At 35.5% G+C, this 22,203-nt stretch overlaps 1 protein-coding gene across 1 annotated transcript; it reads right to left on the bottom strand.

Moving 5' to 3' along the window:
• Positions 1–13,148: 13,148 nt before the first annotated feature.
• On the bottom strand, positions 13,149–22,140 carry LOC310890893 (adhesion G-protein coupled receptor V1-like; the record flags this gene model as incomplete). Its single annotated transcript, XM_083853205.1, has 6 exons — positions 13,149–14,431; positions 15,230–15,500; positions 16,706–17,271; positions 20,160–20,273; positions 21,688–21,792; positions 22,135–22,140. 6 exons carry the CDS (start codon positions 22,138–22,140, stop codon positions 14,051–14,053), a joined length of 1,443 nt encoding a protein of 480 aa, XP_083709331.1. The 3' UTR covers positions 13,149–14,050.
• Positions 22,141–22,203: the final 63 nt, after the last annotated feature.

The following is a 22,203-nucleotide window of genomic DNA, read 5'->3' as shown; positions in this document are numbered from 1 at the left end:
GTTGGAGTTGCTGTGATCCCCTGATTTCCTCATCATATGGTCCTCCATCCCTCCTTCAATCCATGACTGATGACCACCTGGCCCTACAAAAAGATTATTAACCTTCCTAAAACCTTTATGTTTTGTAAAGCTGGCTTTCTGACATCTTACTCCTAGATCAGCTCATTAGCAGGATCAGACAAACACAACTAACTGCTTATGCAAAATACAGCATAGGAATGTGCATGTAAAGGCAGCAAAAAATGCTGAATCACAGCAGCTAAAATTTATGTTAACATAAATGTGGTAAAATCAAACCCTTGCAAACTTCCTGATGGAATCCAGGATGGCTGATGCACAGGAAAGGGAACAAGCTACAGAAAAGCAGAAAGCAAAGAGAAAAGCAACAGACACATGCCTCAAATTGTGCAGATTTCTGGGATTACAAAACAATAGAGATATCAGAGAAATGAATATTCAGGCAAGACTGACAAGACCTGATTTGTATTGATATAAAGTGCTTTCATATGGTGCTTGACTATCTTATAGGCCTTTCAGTCACTCCTCCTCTATCTATTTCTCACACTTAAGAAAAAGAAAGCCTTCAAATGTTACAGAAAAATTGCTGGTATTTACAGGTGAAACCATCTATATTTTAGTAAGTGACAAACAAATATGTATGTGAATGCAATTTAAAGAGAGAAAAATATTAATTCTTACCTCTGGAATCCCATCCATCCTTGTCAGTAGAGTAATTATGATCTCTCTTTCACCAGGCTTAAACTCCAGAATTCCTGTGCTTCCATAAAACTCATTATTATCTCTTGGTTCTACAGTGTAGCGCAGAAACTGTCTGATGAGGCTTCCTCTAGTGCGAACAATCTGCAGCTCAACAGACTCCCCTTCCTGCAAAAAAATAAAATTAATCTTTTTCTAGCACTCTGTTAGAACTAAGTCGTCTGTAATGTTTAAGTGACGTTACTCGGATAGCTACCTTGATGCTGTAGGGACCTCTGGAAGAGGAAGAAAATTCGAACACTCCTCCAGGATCATCGTTTTCCAAAATTGTAATTTCACAAGTAGTAAACCCGTATTTCAGTATCTGATTTTCCACACTGACCCTGAGAAAGGAAGGTAAGAGGTTTTTTTCAACTTGCAACTCTGTTTAGCAAATCCATACAGAGGAGATCAGGATATTGACAAATTTTATGAATAAATTATGAAAGCCAACAGTTACCTACAAGGATTAAAACAAGTTAAGAATGATACAACATCAGAATGTTTTATCCATTCGTAAAAAATAAATAAATAAATAAATAAAATAAATAATTGCCTCTGAAGTAACTTTTTGTTTGTTTGTTTCTGATTAGCTTTTTATAGCTAGTAACTCTGTTGTTTGTTTGTCTGTTTTTGATAACACATGCACACAACACACAGGAAAAGAAACAGAATAGTGCCAGGAAAAAAAAAAAAAAAAAGTTAGTTAAATTCAGAACTACTTTGTACTTGGATCAAGGTATAAAGGAAATTCCAAAATCACCTATGCTGAGATTACACTGAAAAGCATAAATTTCCATTATTGCTTTGTTTGTCAAAGTTTACTACTGACATAAAGAGGCAGAAATTTGACCCTCGATACCATGGATTTCATCCTCAGCTCTGTGTTAGCCTGCCTTCTGTAGATGTGGAGACTACCTGTAGGATCCCTGTCTGACTCTACAAAATGTTGGACCTGCTCTCAGTAGCTCAGACTCATTCCCCTTTCTCATTACTCCTTTAAAGCACATGCTGAATGGTGCAAGAATGAAGTACGTTGACCAAATACGCATACTTCAGATTCCTCTCAGTAAAGGATTTCTCTCTCTGGGCTTCTCCTACACCATCTTGATCGTACTCTGTGACAGGAATGGGCAGTATCTGATAACAGTAATGAACCTTGCATATTACTTGCTTGCCTTTCCTCAGAAGCAGTAATTTTCATCATTTTAAATTTCTTATATTAAAAATTCCAGAGAAGCACTATTGCAGGATGCATCAAGAATACACCTTCAGATTGATGGTCTGCATATGATTTATTACATGTAGTTTTAGGTACTTAGATTCCTTTGCATCTTTCACGTTTCCTGTCAGTATTGTATTTTTCAATGAAATCGTGGTCCTGCATACTGTACATATTTTTGTGCTTTCACTGTGCTACAACCTAGACTTTATCAAACACTATTTCATGAAGAAATGTGATCTATTATATCCAGTTTTTGAAATCAGGCCCAGAACTGTGTCCAGAAGCACGTTTTAAGTAACTGGAACCTACACACACAAAAACAACTTAGCATTGTTGTAGCACAGTCTACAGGACAGGGTACAGGATGCAAAATAGGTAATACCTATTTAATAGAGTAACGTGCTCATGTTTGTTACATGTTTAAAAAAAAAAAAAAGTCGGTAGAAAAAATAACCTGTGTTATATAAATTATATGCATGTTAGTCTAAATCAAGATAACTTTCCTTGTCTTTGACTAGAGAAAATTACTCTGTAACTCTAATCAGTTCAGCCATTTAGTTGGGGCAAACTGTATTTGTAGCAGTTTAAAACAATTAATTCATTATTCCATGAAACACTCAAATATCAAACACTGAGCCATGCATTCATAACTTTCATCATTCACAGATCCTACATAAAGAAATGCCTTCAAGCAAGAACCCCATGCCATCAAACGGAACACCAAAGGGGAAGCATGCGTTGTCTGAAGAGATGCAGAGACGTGATTCTTGGGGGGGAAAGAAATGATAAAGACAGTTTCTGTCCAAACCAACCACTTCTAAAACAAAGCATTGATTCACTGAGGACAGAAAACAGTTCACCGCACTTACCCAAAGAACACGACAAACCTTTCTGTCTCTACCCTGTCAACACAGAGGAAAAAAAAAAAAAAAAAAGAGGATGTAGAAAGTAATGAAAGTGCCACTTACTAAAATTTCAATACTACCCATCTTATAAAAGAACAAAAAACTAACAAAAGGGACAAAAAAAAAAAAAGAAAAAGAAAAAAAAGAAGGCTTTCTTTTTACTTTCCAAAAGTTTATAATGTTCTTTTTATGGGAACCCTGCTTGCTTGGCATTTTCCTGTTGACAAAGGCCAGCAAGTGGGCAGTTCCCACTTAGGAGGAGTGACCCCATGACCAATTCAGCATGTCAAGAGCCACTCAAGGTGTTCCCTACCAAGCCCTCCTCAAAGAGCTTGATTACTGACTGCGTGATCACAACTGCAGCAGCCATCCACGATTATAACCCTTTATTAGGGAAATACATCTACGTGCCTCTGTGATATGGTGTTTCATCAGTCTGACAAAGTAATGATAAAAACAGATAAGCACAGAAAGAGTACTGATGGGTACACAAGGAAAAGTAATTAGGCACAAAATCACAGCAAACCTCATTTACAACAATTTTTTAGTTAATCAGATTACCAAAGTAGTATATATACATGTATAACATAAATACAAATATAAGAAAGAGAAGCAGAAGGAGAAAAAGGGGAAAAAGAGGGGACAAGGAAATAAAGGGACAAAAAAAAAAAAAGAAAAAGGGGAAAGGAAAAGGTATTTGCTAATCAAAAGGTTAAAAAATTAAATCAAGTTTCAACCAAGCATTTATAACAAAACTGCCACATGAAGTCAGTCAAAAGGGCAGCATTATTCTGCAATAGTAATCATGTATTTTGGCTTTCTTAATCAAAAATACATTAAATACAAAAACTGTATCGTCTATCAAAGCACCAAAAACAGATTAAAACAGTGTTTGTAAGGTGATAATTGGGCTCCACTAATCTCAAAAATAATTTAAATTTGGAATTCAATACAGACAAGAGTTCACTCTAAATTCTGAGAAGTAAATACATTCACAGACGTTCTTTCGAATAGGAAGTCTGAATTAATTGAAATTTGTTATTGATATTCACTGAAGCTAGGTATATATTGAGACATTCTCCCTTCCCTCAGAAACATGCAAAAGCATTCAAAAAACAGCAAAATATTAACACAATGAAAAGATCAAGGAGAAGATTCCAGAGTTGGTAATGCTAAAATTTAATTATATCGCTAAGCTGTTAGTAAAATAATTTACAACAGAAAATAAAAATGAATCACTATATCAAGTGAGCTTTTGATATGTATTAAACCTAGACAGCTTTCAGGTCAGGAAGCAACCAGTAAAATTCAGTCCATCAACTGGTAAAAAAGAACATTGTTCAGGTGGTTTCTCCATACAAACCCCATCTTGAACACCTGGATCCTTTTATTTATTTACTTATTTGTTTGTTTGTTTGTTTATTTATTTATTATCTGGTCATTTTTTTTCTCTGGCTGATATCATGAGTGGTCAGACCGCTATCACTGCCCTGGCACAGTAATGTTAGTTACTTCTCCAAAAAGTCATAAAACATCCTATGCAGAAACTTAATAGAAGCAGCTAGGTTTAGGTTTCCAGCTCCAAGATGCTGTTAAGCAAACAATGAATGAACGAAGCTGTGGCTGCCCCATCCCTGGAGGTATTCAAGACCAGGTTGGATGAGGCTGTGGCCAACCTGATCTAGTAGGTGCCATCCCTGCCCATGGCAGAGGGGTTGGAAGTGGATGATCTTTAAGGTCCCTTCCAACCTGAGCCATTCTGTGATTCGAAGAATGGTGCACTCAGTAGTATTCTTTATATCTATACTCTAAGGCATATACATGTAACTTTTCATAACATAGAATGCATATCCCTAACAAGAAATTTTTAAAAAATAGTATTGAAAAAAAAAAGAAGAATTAAGAGAACAAAGATAAATTAGGAAAGTACATTTTAAATTTAAATCCAAAATGTTTGTTGTAAAGTATTCTCACAGGTTTACTTTTTTCTAGGAATAATAAAAAAAAAAAAATCCCAATTCTATTGTTTTGAACAATTACATTGTAATGCAATTATCATACTCACATCCTGCAAACTTTTATCCTTTTAATCCAAATGCTTGCTTTTCGGTTCAGTGTACTCTTCATGTGCTAAACCTAAGTCCATACAGGGCTAAACCAGGCAAGGTGAAGCGTTCAGCAAATAGCTGCATAATACTTCCAGCAGCCAGCTCAGATCGACCCGGAGGAGCTACGGGGCTGGACACAGGGTCCGTGCCACCAGAGAGCTGCCAGGACACCAGCCCCATCCCCTGCCACGTGCACTTCCAACCTCGAAGAACAGAGGGGCGTTCATATACCACCCTTACACCACGGAGGAGATGCTCCCAGACTGCCTGACACTACACGGGTCCAGTTCAGTCCCGTTTCACTCCTCGTGGTATGTGAAACCAGCTCTTTAGGTGTTCCTCTGACAGCAGTATGGAAACAGGACAAAGAGGGCTATTCAGAAGCAGCAATAAAAGTTAAAACAGCTGCTTTGACATGGTGGCTTAACCGTGGCCAGCAGCTCCTCCAGCTAGTGAAAAGAACTCTTGACCAGGAATAAGGTGATACCAATCACTGGGAAAGCCACTTCCCTGTTTTTATCCTCAGCTTATTTTTTCCTGTAAAATGGCTATGTATGGACATGAAGTTTCATATCGTCACAGACAGTAAACCCTGGCAATGCTTATGATGCTGCCAAAAGAAATACAACCTCAAAGTGTGTAAAGCATTTCTTATACAACAAGACTAATGTGAAATGACTGATCATTAGGGAAATTCTTTCAGTAAAAAAAATCATAATTATTATGTAGCAAGAACTACAGATGAATTAGGACAACTGACAGGAGCTTCAAAATGTTTCTTACACTTTTTTAAACATGCAGTACAAGAAAATAGGAGAAATTAGAGTTTTGACTAAGTTTAAGGTACCATGAGAATTTCAATGTTAAGAACTAACTAGAACCACAAAATAATTAAATAAATAAATGAAAAATAGCTTTGAAGTTAATAACTTTTGACAAAATCTGGAATTTCTGCAGAACCTGAGTGTTCTGAAAGACACATGAGAAACTTAATTTCCACTGTGAATCTACATGGCTGTCATTATTAAACCACACTTCTCTAAAAGACTTTCTTTTCTATCAGGGTATCTCAAAAAGGGGGAAGTGAAATTGCTTGTGGAACATTACTCAATTTGCTTGCATTCAGTGTTCACCCCCTCTTCAATTTTTTCAGGATTATCTACTGATTTAATTAGAGGCAGGCTCTAGCTCTAAAGAACTGCATTAAAGTAGGATTTGCCACATTAGACTTTCCATAGTGCCTCTCATCAGAGGAAACACCTTCTCTCCAGGTTTAATCCATCATTTATTTGATTTTTGAGGCTATTTTAATTTTTCTGAGTCATAGCAGGAGAGATATGTTGTTATTTTGAGAAGTAATGAAAACAAGCAGTAGGTGTCCAGCGCACTCATTTCAACATTCTACTATTTTCAAATGACTTTTTCCCCGTTAAAACGCAGTCTGATCAAACCCTTGAGGCATCCCTGGAGGTTTTCAAGGCCAGGTTGGACTAGGCTGTGGGCCGACCTGATCTAATGGGTGGCATCCCTGCCCATGGCACTGGGGTTGGAAACTGATGATCTTTAAGGTCCCTTCCAACCCAAGCTATTCTGTGATTCTATGAAAATTTACATAAGTAAGATAGATATGGTTTTGAAACAGACACTAACCAAAGGGAATTACCAAGTAAGGAGAAAATCCTAGCTCCATTAAGCAGTATGGCAGTGAGTAACCCACAACACATAAACCCTTAAGCCCTGTCCATCAACACTACACAGTGATTTAAATGGCCCTCCTATGCTTTTCTAACTTTTTGACATGTAGCAACCTCTAAAACCCAAAAATGTTTAAAAACTGCCAGATATTTCACAGTGAAATAGTCAAGTCTGTATTTTACACTTTGTAATTTTCAAAAAATTACTTCATAACTCATAGGTCTAATCATTTTCCACATAAACTGATGACAGAATGTCAGCCTATGGAAATCTGTATCCCATCACAGAAATCACTAGAACAATAAAAATCTTCAAATAACGTTGCTTCAGTTTATTATATATAGTAAATGAGATTTATGTCGTAACATATGCATATGGATCTGTTCTGGCATCCTAACTTCCATGAGTTAAGACTCAAAAAATGCTGGAGCATAAGGACTGCCTAAACAGTTGTCTGTTTGTTGATTATCACTTCCACAAAATAAAAGTGATTTATCCCCAGATCCCAAAGTCTCCAAGTTCTCAGTCTCACCACCACTCACTCATGAGCACAAACACAGGCCACGTCCCCAGCCCACATACCCTGCAGGTTCTGGCCCTCTGGTTGTGCCAGGTGCCAAACTGATAGCTGTCTGCACCTTAACTGGGGGGCTGATAACTGCCAGTGAGAGATTACGTTGTGTAGAAGGAAAAAAACAGCAATCAGATTTTAAAAAAACTGATTTCTGTTTGTGCTTACCAGGTAAAATGAACAGCCCTAGTATGCATATATGCTCTCACAAAGCACACACACAATTTCCATGGCCTGTTCCACCTACATTCATCAAGAAGACCAAGGTCTTTCCTTTCTCACATAGATTTCACTACAGACATCTGGTTTTATTTATGCTTGGTCTCAATTCAGGCCTATTCAGATAGGGCAGGCATTCAACCTGAATCTGCTCCTAAAAAAAGAAAATATAGAGAAGCTTCAGCAGATACAAGACTCTCTTGCTCCTTCATTACTCATCATTACTCATCTGTGTTCTTTGGAATCATATTTTTCATGTTATACATTTTCCTCCAGTTTGTGGACAAAATTCAGAGCTAGTTTTAATATCTGTGGTCTAAGTATAGAGAGCATAAAGCAAGAAAGGATAACATTGTTTTTAATGGCTTGGAAAAAATATAGTTATGGATGCACTTAAAGCTTATTTAAAATTGAACTGCCTTGACAATACCACTAAGCCGTAAATAATACATCCTTGTTAGAACTAATTATTTTGATTATTTTACCCGTGCTATTAATAATTGCAATACATTGAATGCTTATGAACATATGTCTATGTCTGTAGTTTCATTAAAGTTCTTACATGCTTTCTTTTCTCGCTGACTTATGCTACAATTTACGGAACAGTACAAGCACATCTACAGCACAGTGCATCTTTGTTTTCATGCTCATTCACTACTGCTGTGAGGTGCTGGCTGCCAGCCTCGGAAACTGAAATCTTCTATTTGTCCACAAAATACCAACCAGGCTGAAAGCAATAGCACGGGCGTACACGTAACCCTGCCAGTATCCTTCAACCCTAATTTGAAGAGTCATGTCTAGTACTGAAAGGATGATCTCTGCAGTCATTTCATTCTTGGCTTCTGCTAATTAGTTGAAGTGAGGGATGCTACCAAGGTCTAGAGAAAAGTTCAGATTCTATCTCCTCCTTGCTTACTTCTTTTTCCAGGACAGACCACCTGTTCCTCGGTTCACTCTCTGACCCTGCCAAGTGTGGGAAAGCTGCTTACTGTTGGCACACTTTTCACCATCCACTTCATGATCAACAGAGCCTACGGCTTGCACCATACACAGCAAAAGCAGAACACTGGTTGTATTTGTTCAGCTGCCAGTTCAATCCCTGTTGCAGCCACCATTTTCAAGGTATAGCCTACAGTTGTAACTCAGGATAAATGGCAGAAAACTGTACTTTCACACACGTGAATCAAAAAAGTTACCCTTTCATGCTGCTTACTTCTATCTACTTACTTGTTTACCTCAATACCACTCTGCATTCTTGGCCACCTTACACTCAAAACTTGAACCATCATTTCTAATCCTAGTTTCCCCCTTTGTGCCAGAGACTCTAAAAAAATTCCTTGAGACAAACCAGTTTCTCCCACAGAAAGAAAGCGGAGAACTGCTTGCAATAGTCTCTGTTTTTATTCTGAAAAGGATTGCCTTTTTAATGTAATGAGTAGCCAAGGTAGAATAAAATAACTAGTTCTGAACTACATGCATTAACCAGCCACCTTTTAATCAAGCAAGCCAATCCCGCAAAGGAATAACATCTTCCCTGTGTGCCATAAAGATGTTCGAAAACCATGTTTTCTGAAATGGGATCTTCTAGTGATCAACAACAGCGTGAGGAGCTTCTTGCCTATTGTTTGCTAATGTGGAATCACTGTGGATATCTGTTGTGGATATCTAAGAGCTAGCCTACGCTTCCTGTACAGAATAAAAATACTTCTTCTGCATAAGGTAAGGACTATGTAAGTAGTAGATGTTCAGTGTGGAAGCTGGTGCTGGCAGACCACTGTAGTATGTTTTCAGTAAAAGTGGAAAATGTACCTTAGACAAATAGGAGGTAATACAAGAGCACGTGTGGTGGTATTTCTGTATTTACTTATGTAACTGAGCTGTGGGAAGCAGGACAGACGATATAGCCAAGACACTCTTGTTAGTAACTCAAAGAGGGAAAAGACTCCTGATTATAAACTAATTTAAGTTTTCTGAACAGTGTTCACATGCAGATAATAGTATCACCTGAGGGCCCTTACAGCCTGTTATCCTAAAATCCTCCACTAGATGAGAAGGGAGACCAGAACACTGTGCTTCAGAAACCCCACTGCATTCTCATTAGCAGAAGACTGCAATAATAGTCACACTGGGATATTCTGGGGGCTATGAGCTGACAGAAGTATCTAATTATCAAGGAATATTGAACATGCAGATCAAACAAATAAACTGCAAGTCTAATTCTACAGTGACACCCAAGTTATAAATGTTTTTTCTGACAGAAAAAGTTCTGCATTGCTTTTTAGTTCTCACTTTAGTTTTTCCCATTATCTTACTAAATATTATTTTTCCGAAAAAAAAAAGTGTTAAAACCAAGAGCTATAAAAAAGATCAAAACTGAAAGAACTTTCTAAATAGCATACAGAATTTTCATGAAAATATAAACAGTTAAGTCATTAGATAATAAATGCAAAATGGTTTCTTACATTGATCTCCACTCAAAGAACCCATACACAGTCTGAAACAAGGGCCCACTATTTCTTCAGACACATATCAACACAATGCAAGCAATACCATGTAATTAACACTGTGCTAATCTGTTATGCATAAATTGAGTACTGCAGCTGATACATATGAATAGAGAATAGGGTACAATACCTGTCCAAAGTTAATAACACAGTTTCGTTCATTTCAGGTACATCATCAGCTTTAATGGTGATGTTAATTGTGGTATCACTTTGTCCAGATAAGAAAACCACGGAGCCGTTAAAAGGACTTATATCATCCTGTGTTACCGCCTTTTGATTGGGACCAGAGGGTTTCAAACTCCAGAACACAGTTGCTTGACCATCAGTCCCATCTCGATGCAATGCAATGGAAACCTGTGAAACACATTAATTTGTTGTGACTTGCAAAAGTAGATGCAAAACCGATTACTCCCTTGCAAATTACTATTTGAATAAATAATAATAAAAACAAAAGTTTGGCCAGTTCTAATTTGAGAATGGGAAATGATCTATCTTATTCAGGATTTGTCTCAGTCCTACTTTACATGACTATGCTCGCAATTGGTGAGAGAGACTAACTGCAGTATCTTTTGCTCTGTGTGAGCATCAAGGGCTAACTGGTTTTAGATACTTACACAGAAAGCAAAGACCAATCTCAGTTCTCTGGAAATCAGTAACAGATTATTTCAGAGCATTTTTTTTTTTTTTTAAAGAAGAGAATATTTAGGATAAGACAGAACTTACAGGAAGGCTTTTCCTCACATTAATTGTCAAATGCTACACTGAATACAGCAAACTCCACCTTCTCCAAATAAGTTTTCCATAGCAAAAGACAATATAAAAAGGCTTACTTACCAGCGTAGCAGGGGAATCTTCTGGTTCAGAAAGAATAATCGGTAGATTGCTAATAAAGCCTATTTCTCCATTTGCAATATCTGGAGTAATCCTCAAAGAAATATTTCGAATTTCGCCTAATCTAGGACTCACAGATGGGACTAGAGGAATTCTATTCACCAGTTCAACTCCTTCCAGCTGTAGGAAAAAGTAAAAGAAAAGTGAGAAATAAGAAGCCTCAGCACCAAGTCAGAACAGTTCTGACATTTCAGAGTAATTTTCATATAAAGGAAGTATACATCTCCAGAGCAAATTCTTCCTACTGATAGCACTGCTGTTATAAAAATTTGTAAGTAGACATGTCAAAGAAATTAAGTGGATATTGTTGAGCTGTCAGCAGAATGGTACACCTCCCAGACAAATCATGTTAGTGTATGTAATTAAACACAGATCAAGCCAGAGAGAGAGACTCTGTTCCAGATCAGCTGATACATTACTAGAGCTATTAACAACAGTCATTGATGAGCAGCATAGGCAATTGTCTAACATCATTTTTTGTGTCTTGCATTGATAAAAATCTAGGGAAATCACTGAAGTCATAATAATTTACAGCCCTTGATCAAACAGCCAAATAATAATCCACTTTTCTTTCCTCTCCACAAAATTTTAAGGAATTCTCTATCTAAGAACTACCAGAGCCACATTAAGAATTTAAATTCAGTACAGTATTTCAAAACTGTATTTTACTTGTCACTGCATTTCTGATAGATTATAGATACTAAGAGGAAATAGATTTTTTTTCATCCTTTTCTTTAAAAGGGAAGCATCACTCGCTAAGCCCAGCACCAGTAGTGACACACCAAGGAAAGCAGAACTTGCCTGTTTAATTATTTCCTTTAAATATTATTTATTCCATGTGATTCTGTCTACATGCATCATTACAATAAATGTTTCCATAACAGATTTGCATATATTTCTGTGAACATTTCACTGGGGCATAAACTCCCACTGACATTTTTTCTTGGAGTTATCAGGTGTTATCATAGAGTAAAGCTTTATTTTTTGGGGATAAAATAGTGGCCTTTCTTAAATTCATATAGTAATCATGGTTCACCATTTCAAAAGATGATTTTTAAAGTCTTACAGTTCTTGAAACCAAACTCTATAAATATGTGGGCTGTATCATATTTTGTTCCACAACTGCTTGAGTAACACCCAGAAATATGCATGAACATTTATCTGATGATAGATGGAAATGTTTTACAAATACTGTATTTAGTAACTGATTCTCAACCATTCCAACTTGTTATCAAAAGTCTGAAGAACAGATGATGGCACTGTTTGTTTCTCCTCTTTTCTGAGCTTTCTCCTAGCATAGGCCCCGATTCTGCAATTAACAGGATGAAAGTGCACCATTGTGCGGTTATTAGCTCAGTAAACTTTCTGAAATACTACACAGCCAAAACAATTTGCTCTATTTAAAGTGTATGCTGTATTTGGATCCTGTATGGTACCTTTGGAATAAAGTAATAATCAATAAAGAACGGAGATTTTACTCTTTCTGCAATGTTTCCTTTAGTACCTTTTAAAGGAAACCAGTACAAAGAGAAAAAAATATATAGTTATTTGAACAATAACAATTAGTTTATGAGCTTAATTTTCAGAGTTAATCTTCCTAGCTATACCAAAAACCGCATCTCTGATTACAGCACGTTATTTAATTGAAGGTGTCACTAAGGAATATATCTCACATTAACATTATCTCCTGTACCTTTATTCATCCTACAGTTTCATTTGCTTCTCTGCTGATTCCTGAGTCAATTCTTTATTTTGCCTAAGTACAACTCATTCTAAACATGTTCACTGAGATTATCATTTATTCACGATGCAGAAGGATTGTCACAGTGATAAATAGTGGTGTTTTCCTTCTCTATGAGTTTCTAAATTAATTATTTGAGCTGGAAAGCTCCTCTGATTTAATTTCTTCAAACAAAGATTTTATTTATAGTTCATGGAGAAAGTACAGAAAAAAAAAAAAACAGATTGGAATCTACAGTTTGAAAATCCAGGCAAAGTGCTTGGAATGACTGAACATTCTGAAATATTTATCAGATGTGTGTCTTGACTACAGTCAAAGGACAAAAAAAAAAAAAACAAAACAAAAACATTGAATTAGACATGGAATTAGACATTTAAGAATTTTGTGGATCTCTCAAACCTCTTGCAATCATAAAACATACTAACGTGTTCTAGTATTTCAGAAGGCAATTCCTAATCTAACTGTGAATGCCATAAATAAATAAATAAATAAAATTGCATATTAGATAAACAATATAATTCTGGCAAAACTTTTTGTTCTCATTATTCCTCCTGTAAGAGAATGTAGGGAGAAGGATGTGGAGGGAGGAAATCTTTCAAAGGTCTTAGAAGTGATTACAACGTCTTTGGTAGACTATAAGGAAAATATAAAACCTGGCAAATTTGAAATTCATGGATATAACATCAACACCTTCAACGATGATAAAAGTTATCTTTTACAAATTGAGATAGAAAAAAAAAAGGAAAGAAAAAAGTGAAGAAAACTATACAGGGAAAAAAAAAAGTAAGTTCTCCTAACAAATTTATATATAAATGCAATATAATATACATATAATATATAATGTATATTTGACCCTTTTTAATTTAGAATAGTTCAGCTGGAAGAGCAAAGATCACAGTATCACAGAATTGTAGGGGTTGGAAGGGACCTGGTCAGGCTGGAGAGTTGGGCAGGAAGAAACCAGATGAGGTTTAACAAGAGCAAGTGTAGAGTCCTGCATTTGGGAAGGAACAACCGCAAGTATCAGTACAGGCTGGGGGATGACCTGCTGGAGAAGGACCTGTATCAAGCCCAAGATACATTTACTTGCATGTCATTTCTGAAATTTTTCCTGCTTCAGTAATTTAATTTTAAGAACCTTATTTTTTTCACGTTCCAAGTCAGAGGCCAAGCAGAAACATGCTTCAAGGGGCAAGCAACAGACAACGCTGATCTCATTTTGATAAATTCCATGATTAGTACCTGAATCCTCTTTAGTTTTAAAATTTGTTTAATTACTAATGATTAGGGATAGAAAACTTTATAGCATAGTTATGAAAGATGTCTTTTTAAATAAGAAAATCTTTGCTTCAGAGCTAAGCACTTTTTTTTTTTTTACAGGAATGGTCATTTAAATTACAGTCAAGGGGAAGGATCAATTATTGAATCATATTCCTCATATTAAATAAGCTAAAAAACAAAAACAAAAACAAAACAGCTGAGATACCTGTATGAGGAAATGAGCACCATTTTGAAGAAATGCATCTTTTCTTATTGGTATACTCAAAGTATGATGTGTTTTTCCTTCTGGAAACAGGAGGATGCTGTTTCTAGACATATTTAGAATGCCATCTTTTGCTCTCTCAGGATCCAGAGCTCCAGCTGGAATATACAGTGCAGTATAAACTAACTGCACATTTCCAACTGTTCCTTTCTCCCTTACAAAACTCAAGGATAAAAAGCGTCCTGTTGGATTACTTTCAATCTTCTGATTCTCCAAAGGATAAAACTTTATTACGCCATAAACATCATCGCTGTCCTGAATGTAAAACAAAAGCTGCAAAACAGAAAACAGCATCACTTACTCAATGCTACAATTAATATACACCACAGTTTTCACGTTTTCATGAAAGTATGTCCTGACTGTCATCATACATTTTTATCGTTAGTGAATTGGCACTCAAGAAAGAAATCAGATTGACAGCCCCAAAGTGTTGCTTGTGCACAAGCAGCACACCACTGATAGCAGCAACTTTCCTGCTATGCCTCATCTATGTCAGAATGAGCTTTGAATAACTGATTTTTGGTTCAGCAGCCAAAGTGAATAATTTGAATATATTTCAGACTGTGAAAAAATCATTTAATTCACCAAATTCATTCCAATCATATGTTCAAAAAGCAAAGTAGGGACCTGAGTCACAGAATTGTCAGTAATGCTAATTACCCCTTATTTAAAAGTTCAGAGGTTAGTCTTAATCACTAAGCCATCCTCTTGAAGCTGTTACTCTGTGTAAAACATTCCAGTACCTACAGCAAATAAGCAAGTGAAAATAAATGCTCAACCTTCTCTTAGCAAGCAACCAATCAAGATAGCAGTTATGCAATGATATTTATGATGGGAATATTCTAAGCTAAATGCTACTGCATTAAATAGGTCTGGCCTTATAAAATATGTTAAGCCAAAGACTTTGGATGTGGCTCTTTATACTGAGAATACATCAGCTTGCTTCACTTAAACTCAAGCACAACTACTTCAATTTAGCCAATCCACCAAAACTGGTGGATCCTAATCCTAATCCTACTCCCTAATTATTATCTATCACCTCCTCAAAACAAGTTCTGAAATCAAACTTACCTCAGATGGTTCGCTGACTTCTGCGCCTCCCTGTATTGTATGAGCTAAGAGCTTCAGAAGATAGGGCTCTGCTTCTTCTGGTATGTTATCATCAATAATGGTCAGTGAAAGTGTGACCAGCATCTGTCCTTGATCAAAATGTATCTCCCCGGTCTCTGGAACAAGGTCTGCAGTCACAGGTGACAGATCACTGCTATTTCGAGTTATGACCCAGGTCACAGAAACATTTCCATGTGTTCCACCATTTCTTACGATCGTGATCCCTTCAAACCTGTGGTTTTGAATGAAAATAAAAATCTGTAACATGCAATTATAATTAATATCGGTTTACTTAGCTATCTGTTCCCTGGAAGATTTATACTGACTTCAGTGGAATCGATATTAACTGCTGCTACTGACATTTGAGTCAGGACTTAAAATTTGTGAAATCATACCACAGAAGTAGACTTTTCTCAGGTTGCTTATTCATGAGATAATATACATAAAGACATGAGTAATATATCTAAAGACATTAGTTAAAATTTATTTTGTTTACAGTAAGAAAGATACTGAGAAGAGGAAAGTTGGCATGTTTATATTTTTTCTCAGGAAAGATGTTAAATTTCAGAAAACTTTTTCTCAACTAAATTTCTACACTGTTTTATGGACTATATCAAAATACAATTGTCAGGCATGAGTGTTTAAATAATGATTTTATTTAAAATAAAGTGACTCAACTATTTGCCTATGCACTGAAATATAATTTATCAATATTTGTGATTATGGAAATGTCACGTTTCCTGTATCTGTGTATAAGAAAGAAAAAAAAAAAAAGTGAATATTGAAGTGCTGGGCTCTACATACTAGAAATTGTTCATAAAATCATAGGTTGATACATTACCTCTTTCTCTGGGGATGAACCACCATCACTAGCTAGCAGTGGACATTTTTACTAAAACTGGCAATATTGTATAGATATTAGTTCTGCTTGTAAAGATTTGTGTGGAGATTTGTTTTTAATTTATCTGTAAAATTACATGTATTTAACTTTTTTGGAAGTCTATGGGTATTCAGTACTTCACAGAAGACACTCACCACCATTTTTTAACCAGAGACTGACTTTAAATACAGTATAGACAAAGATTTACTGGGAAAGGAAGCCTGAAATATATTTTCCACTTGTATGAATGGGTGTGTGGCCGCATCACAACTTCACTGATCCATCTTTTAGATTAAGGGTTTTTCAGTATTTTGATAATGTCATTAAATATTTACAGTTCTCATATATAGTTCATAAATATTAAAATACTTCTGCATAATTAGACATTTTCTCCCTTGAAAATTCTATATCGTTTATAATAATTACACAGTAGGTGATTTCTATATTAATTTTTCACTACTGATTTTATAATTACTGTCAGTGAAATCCTAAGGATGCTTTACAGTGCCAAACAAATCCCTTAACATGACGAGATACTGTTTGAAGATCTGTAGTACCTTGAAATTTGGTCTTCATCAATGATAACAGTTTGAGTAAACAGGATACTGTTGATTGAAAGCACTCCATAGGGTTTATCATTTGGTTGGATGGTGACGTGAACAACAGATGGATTAACCAAAACAGCATCTCCCTGTAACGTGTCCTTAAGGAGCATAATTTGGAAGGTCTCAGCAATTTCTGGTATGGCATCATCAAGGATCTTGAATTTCATATATACTTCATGAACTAGAGGTGTGAAGACAATAGTTGTATTTGGCTGAAGATCTAGGAAGTCTAAATTGAGCTGCGCGTGTGCTGTTGAATTCCCAGTTATGATGGTGTAACTGACGGAGACTTCACATTCATCAGGTCCAATTAATTTTCCACTGTCATCCTTACCACGAATCACTTGAATTGTGAGCATTTCGACTTCCTCAGGCACCATGTAAGTGCTCTGAGCAAATCGCACAGGGCTGTCATTTTTCTTAATATTAATCTGAACAGAATTCCTTGTGGTGTTGATTTCAGCCCCTCCCTCCACACTCCTGAGATGAACAACAAACAATTCATCATTTTCAGGTATCTGGAAAAATAATAGTAGCAACAGGGTGTAAGTCCCATTTCAAATACATGCAGAACACTTACTTAGAAATATGTTATGTATATTTAGCAATAAAGGGAAATAATATAAACATTACAACCCTTTTCACATTAAAATAAACAGGCAAAAAGAAACTCGCTTGCAACTTTGAAAATCCCTTCTCAAAATTGAATGTTTCCATTTTCTAAGACATACTTCTATGCTATGGAAATATGAAAAAGTGGGAAAAGACAAAAAAAAAAAAAGGGCAAACAAAAACTAGGCAAGAATCAGATGAAGCTCTATCTTTCCAACTAGAGAGTGTGAGGAGATCCAAACTCAACTTGTGGAAGTTGCTCTGCTTGGACACAAGTGTTCCTGACAGTTATTTAGTCTGACATCTTTATTTGCTGATGTTAACACCATTTTACATCTATGCATGCCTGAAAGAACAGAGGAACAACATATGAACACAACCTACCTTGGCCCTTTTGTTCCTATTCAACGGGAAAAAGAACAGTTCCTACTTTCAGACAGACTCACATTCCCAGCACAGCTTCAGTCACAGCTCTGAGAATGTGCTTGCTGATGCTTATCTATTAATTAGACTTTGGCATTTCTACATGTGGTTTGTTTAGAACTGCACTTTAGTTTTAGCTCTTTAGTCTCTAATAACTGATGCAGCAGACAAAAAAGAAGGGTTTATAAGCCTTGAATTGCAGAATTTAATATTTTTTACTTTATATTATTACATTTTATTCCCCAGTCTTGATAGGCTAAGTCTGTTGAACTGGAAAATATCATTATTTTATTAATACAGAGAGATTAGAAGGAAATATTTAAATATTACATAAGATCCTCACATCTCATTCTTGTTGTGGACTCTCAGAAAAAACAGTATTATTTGCTTCTGAGATAAATTCCACAACAAAATTGCTTATGTGTTACTAATGGCATTGCTTTGTTATAGGGCTGATGAATCCTTTCCATGTAGTTCTGTTTACTGAGCAAAAAAAGTTCAGAATTCCTTGTGGTCCAATATTTCTTCTCTTTTTACACATTTGTTAATTGGCCACCCTTAGATCCTGTTTCAGGGCACAAAGGGTATGCACGCCGCTGTCTTTGTAGCTGAGGCCAATTTTGTCCCTTGTTTGACTTGTGGCACTTAAACTTGCATAATATTATTGACTGATGCAGGTTGTTTGTTTTTTTTTCCAGCGTGAGATTTGCAAGCTCTCTGTCACCTCTCTCCTACACTACTATTTCCTATTTTATCTTATTAAAATTGATGTTAACTTACGCTTGTTTTAGTTCACTAGTTCATATACTGTCTTGCAGTACAAAAATACGCATTTGACAGTCAGAACGTACATGCCATTTTAGTTGCAGATAAAATCTTAGTATCCTACATAAATAAGGCATTGTGGAGCTTTCAATTACATCATGATTGACCAATAAATACATGAGTCAAACTTCGAATATAATAGTATAAATGATTTCCAGTGCTGCCTTGCCTCTTTAATTTTCTCTTAAAGTTGCAATTATACTTAAAAAGGAAACCTGCACAGGAAAAGTACTATAAATGCAGAGCTGTGGAAATCAGAACTGCAGTCCCCTACCTTCTGTAAGGCTGCACAATTCAGAAAAATACTTGTTTCATTGGTTTCCCTAACTCAGATCCTAAAAGCTCAAATTAAGTTCTGACAGTAGTGTTACTGGATTCTTGTGAACTCTATCATCATCATCATCAATAAAGGTTTTTGTGCAAAATTCATCTTTCACATACACTTGTGAAAGACTTTCAAAGAGTGGAAAGACGTTGACTAGACACACCAAATACAGATCAAACTTTTAGAAACAGAAGTTTGAGAGCATTTCTCAGAATAAAAATAAATAAAATCACATCCTCCCAAGAGAAAAGACCCTAATAATTTATTTCTGTGTGTAAGTCACTGAAATATTACATTGAATTGGAAAGAGATGTTTCTACACTTCAGCACCCCAGGTTGGCACAGCCTCTTAACACTAGAGTATCAGTAGAAATGTGGAAGGACATTTTTTATAACTAAGAGTAAAAAGGAAACAAGCTGCTTTACAGTTCTGTGCTCACTTCTGAGACACACACCTTTCACCATTATTGTTTTCTTATGAATTTCTTACTAAGTTGTTTTGCATCATATATACTTATTTTGATGTCTCAGTTTTCCCTCTTAAGCTTATTATAAAGGAAAAGAAAAACACAAAAGAAAAGTGCAGGTAAGAAAAAAGGAAAATCACAAGTTGCAAATTAGAAGAATGTTTTGTTTACTCTGAGATAAAAAGAAAGCCTCACAACCTATGAGTTATGTTGTGGTTTTTTTTTGTTTTGGTTTGGTTTTTTTGTGTGTGTGTTGTTTTTTTTTTTCAATTGGCCAATCTGAAAACAGAAAAATGTTAATTATCACCTAGTATTCATGCTTTCCACAAGACTGCATGTTTGTTTCAGGAATCTCATCTATTTTTAGGATTTTTTCAAATATGTTTCTACCCTGAAACATATTTGAAAAAAAAAAACCACAAACAAACAACGACAAAAAATATTTTTGAATCTGCCTTTTCCCTGTGAATCTTCAATGTGTAATATTCTTTCTTTAGTGACAAAGATAACATGTCTGCTCAGCCAGGATATGCACATAAACTAAAACTATTCACTGATGAGAATTAAAGAGGGAGCTTGGAAAGAGTAAAAATAATAGACCAGAGAGCCAAAATTTAACATCACTTCATCAAATAGAACTGCTTTTAACCTTATTTAAGCCAAGCCTTTTTGTAACTTATTACTCTAAGTCTTTCCAGAACTTCAGTTAACCTTCTACGTATCAAAGCCTAAGATGAAGTCAGCTTGTTCCTACCTGATCATCAAGCACTGTTAAATTATAAATCAGCTTTGATCTCCCAGGTGTGAATGTAATATTTCCCTTAGCTGGACTTAGGTCTTCTTCAGCTGGGTTTGGACCATCTTTTATCTGCAAAGAATTGATTTGTCTGATGAGAAGTCTATAAAGCAGGAATACAAATCCAGTGCAAGTACAATAACCAATATGCAGTGTGACTTGCATAACAAATGACTATCTGTTCAGCCATCTCCAACTTACAACTTACATGAACATTCAGTTGTGAAAATCTGCTCTTTTCTGGCAGACAGTGTAAGTCAGAACAACCACTCTGAAGAAATCCCGTATTTCCAGAATAAGAGGAAGAAAACTACTTCCATATAGGCCTATGGGGACTCTTTAGTATATTCTGATGCATAACTGACTCTTTCATATTACAGAAAGGATATTCATGCAAATTCAGTTTGAATCAATAGTATTTCATAATAAATTCCAAGACAAAGTAATAGTACTTACTGGTTTTGTGTCCCTTCTATCTTAACTTGTGATATTAAAGATACTAAATTTAACAGTCAAACTCAAAATACTACAAAGCCTCTTAAAGGTCATATGGGATTTTTTGGTTTTAGAACATTTTGTAAATTATTTTTCAACATACATATATAATGATGTGAGACAGACCTAAGTAATTGTCCAGAGAGTAAGATTTACTGTACCTTAAAACAAACATATTTGCAAAAAATTGCACAGAGAATCATATTCAGTACTTTAACTATTCATGCTATATTTAGTATTAATAAAATCCAGTGCAAAGCTTTTCTGGTTTTGACAGGTCTAGACTAAAGCTTTGAGGTCTAGATTAAAGCCTTACCCTATAGGACCAGGCAACTAGTACAGAAATATCTATATGAAAGATTTTATATATAATTTTAAAGTAAATAATAGAGTCTGAGCTAGATAAGAAAAAGAAAGCAATGAAGTCAGTAATTGTATCACATTCAAATCACATATGTAAATAACAGGATAAGTATTCAACATGATTAATTATTTCAAAAGCTTCATTTGCAGGGGATTCAAGATAGAGATCAAGATACAGATGATTATAGATACAGAAATTCACCAAATCCTGAGCACTCACAGTTCAAAGTTGGGATAATCATTAAAGACTCACTTGAATATTTGTATGTAAAATAAATATTTTTTAAAAAAATTAAAAAAACTTAGATAAGACACTTCTTACATACTTAATATGCATTATTTTCTAGTAATACATACTGATGTTGCCTCACGTACCTTTCTAAATGACAGAATATACTCGGTTTTCTCTAGTACCTCTTAACGTTAAACAGTCAATTAAACAGTCAGATAATTACAGTATTTTCTATATGACGGTTAATATGAATCCCTTTTATGAAACAGATCTACCTAATGTAGATGTAGGTATTTTGTCCTTCTTCCCCTTTTGCAAACACTTCAATAAATTATGATTACAGCCTCTCAGTTTAATCCAACAGACTACTGTATGAAGTCTTTTGGATAAACTCACCTCAAAAGTTATGACGACCGTCCCATAGGTTCCCCTCTCTCTAATTAGAGTGAGCGGCACAAATTCATTTCTGCCCCTGGGCTCATTCACTGTGATTAAGGCAGACTAATGAGGAAGAAAAGGAACAGACAATCAGACACAGATCAAATATCACAGCAGAATGAAGAAACTGTTACCATAGAAATATCAAACTCCCACAGACAAGTTAATCCAATCCGCAAACCAGTCCACTGATGGCATACATTTCCTAGCAACCAATTAGTTCAGCTAATGAAAACCTTAAAAGATTTCAGATAAAAATGTATCACGTAATGCAATTTGTGTGTTTTTGTTGTTGTTGTTGTTTGTTTGTTTCTGTAAATGAACATAGTCAACATACACAAAGCACTGACATATCATCACTGGTATTTTTAGGAGCTCCTACACCCATTAAAAATAGGTTTTCACCATCATGAAGTCGTTTATTAGATAGCTAGCTATAAATGTACTCAGGACAATCATTTAGGTCACTGGTCA

Source organism: Anser anser (genome assembly GCF_964211835.1).
Source record: "Anser anser genome assembly, contig: HAP1_SCAFFOLD_111, whole genome shotgun sequence".
Lineage (NCBI taxonomy): Eukaryota > Metazoa > Chordata > Aves > Anseriformes > Anatidae > Anser > Anser anser.
The sequence above is the reverse complement of the archived record's forward strand: the minus strand, read 5'-3'. Positions and strand labels throughout refer to the sequence as shown.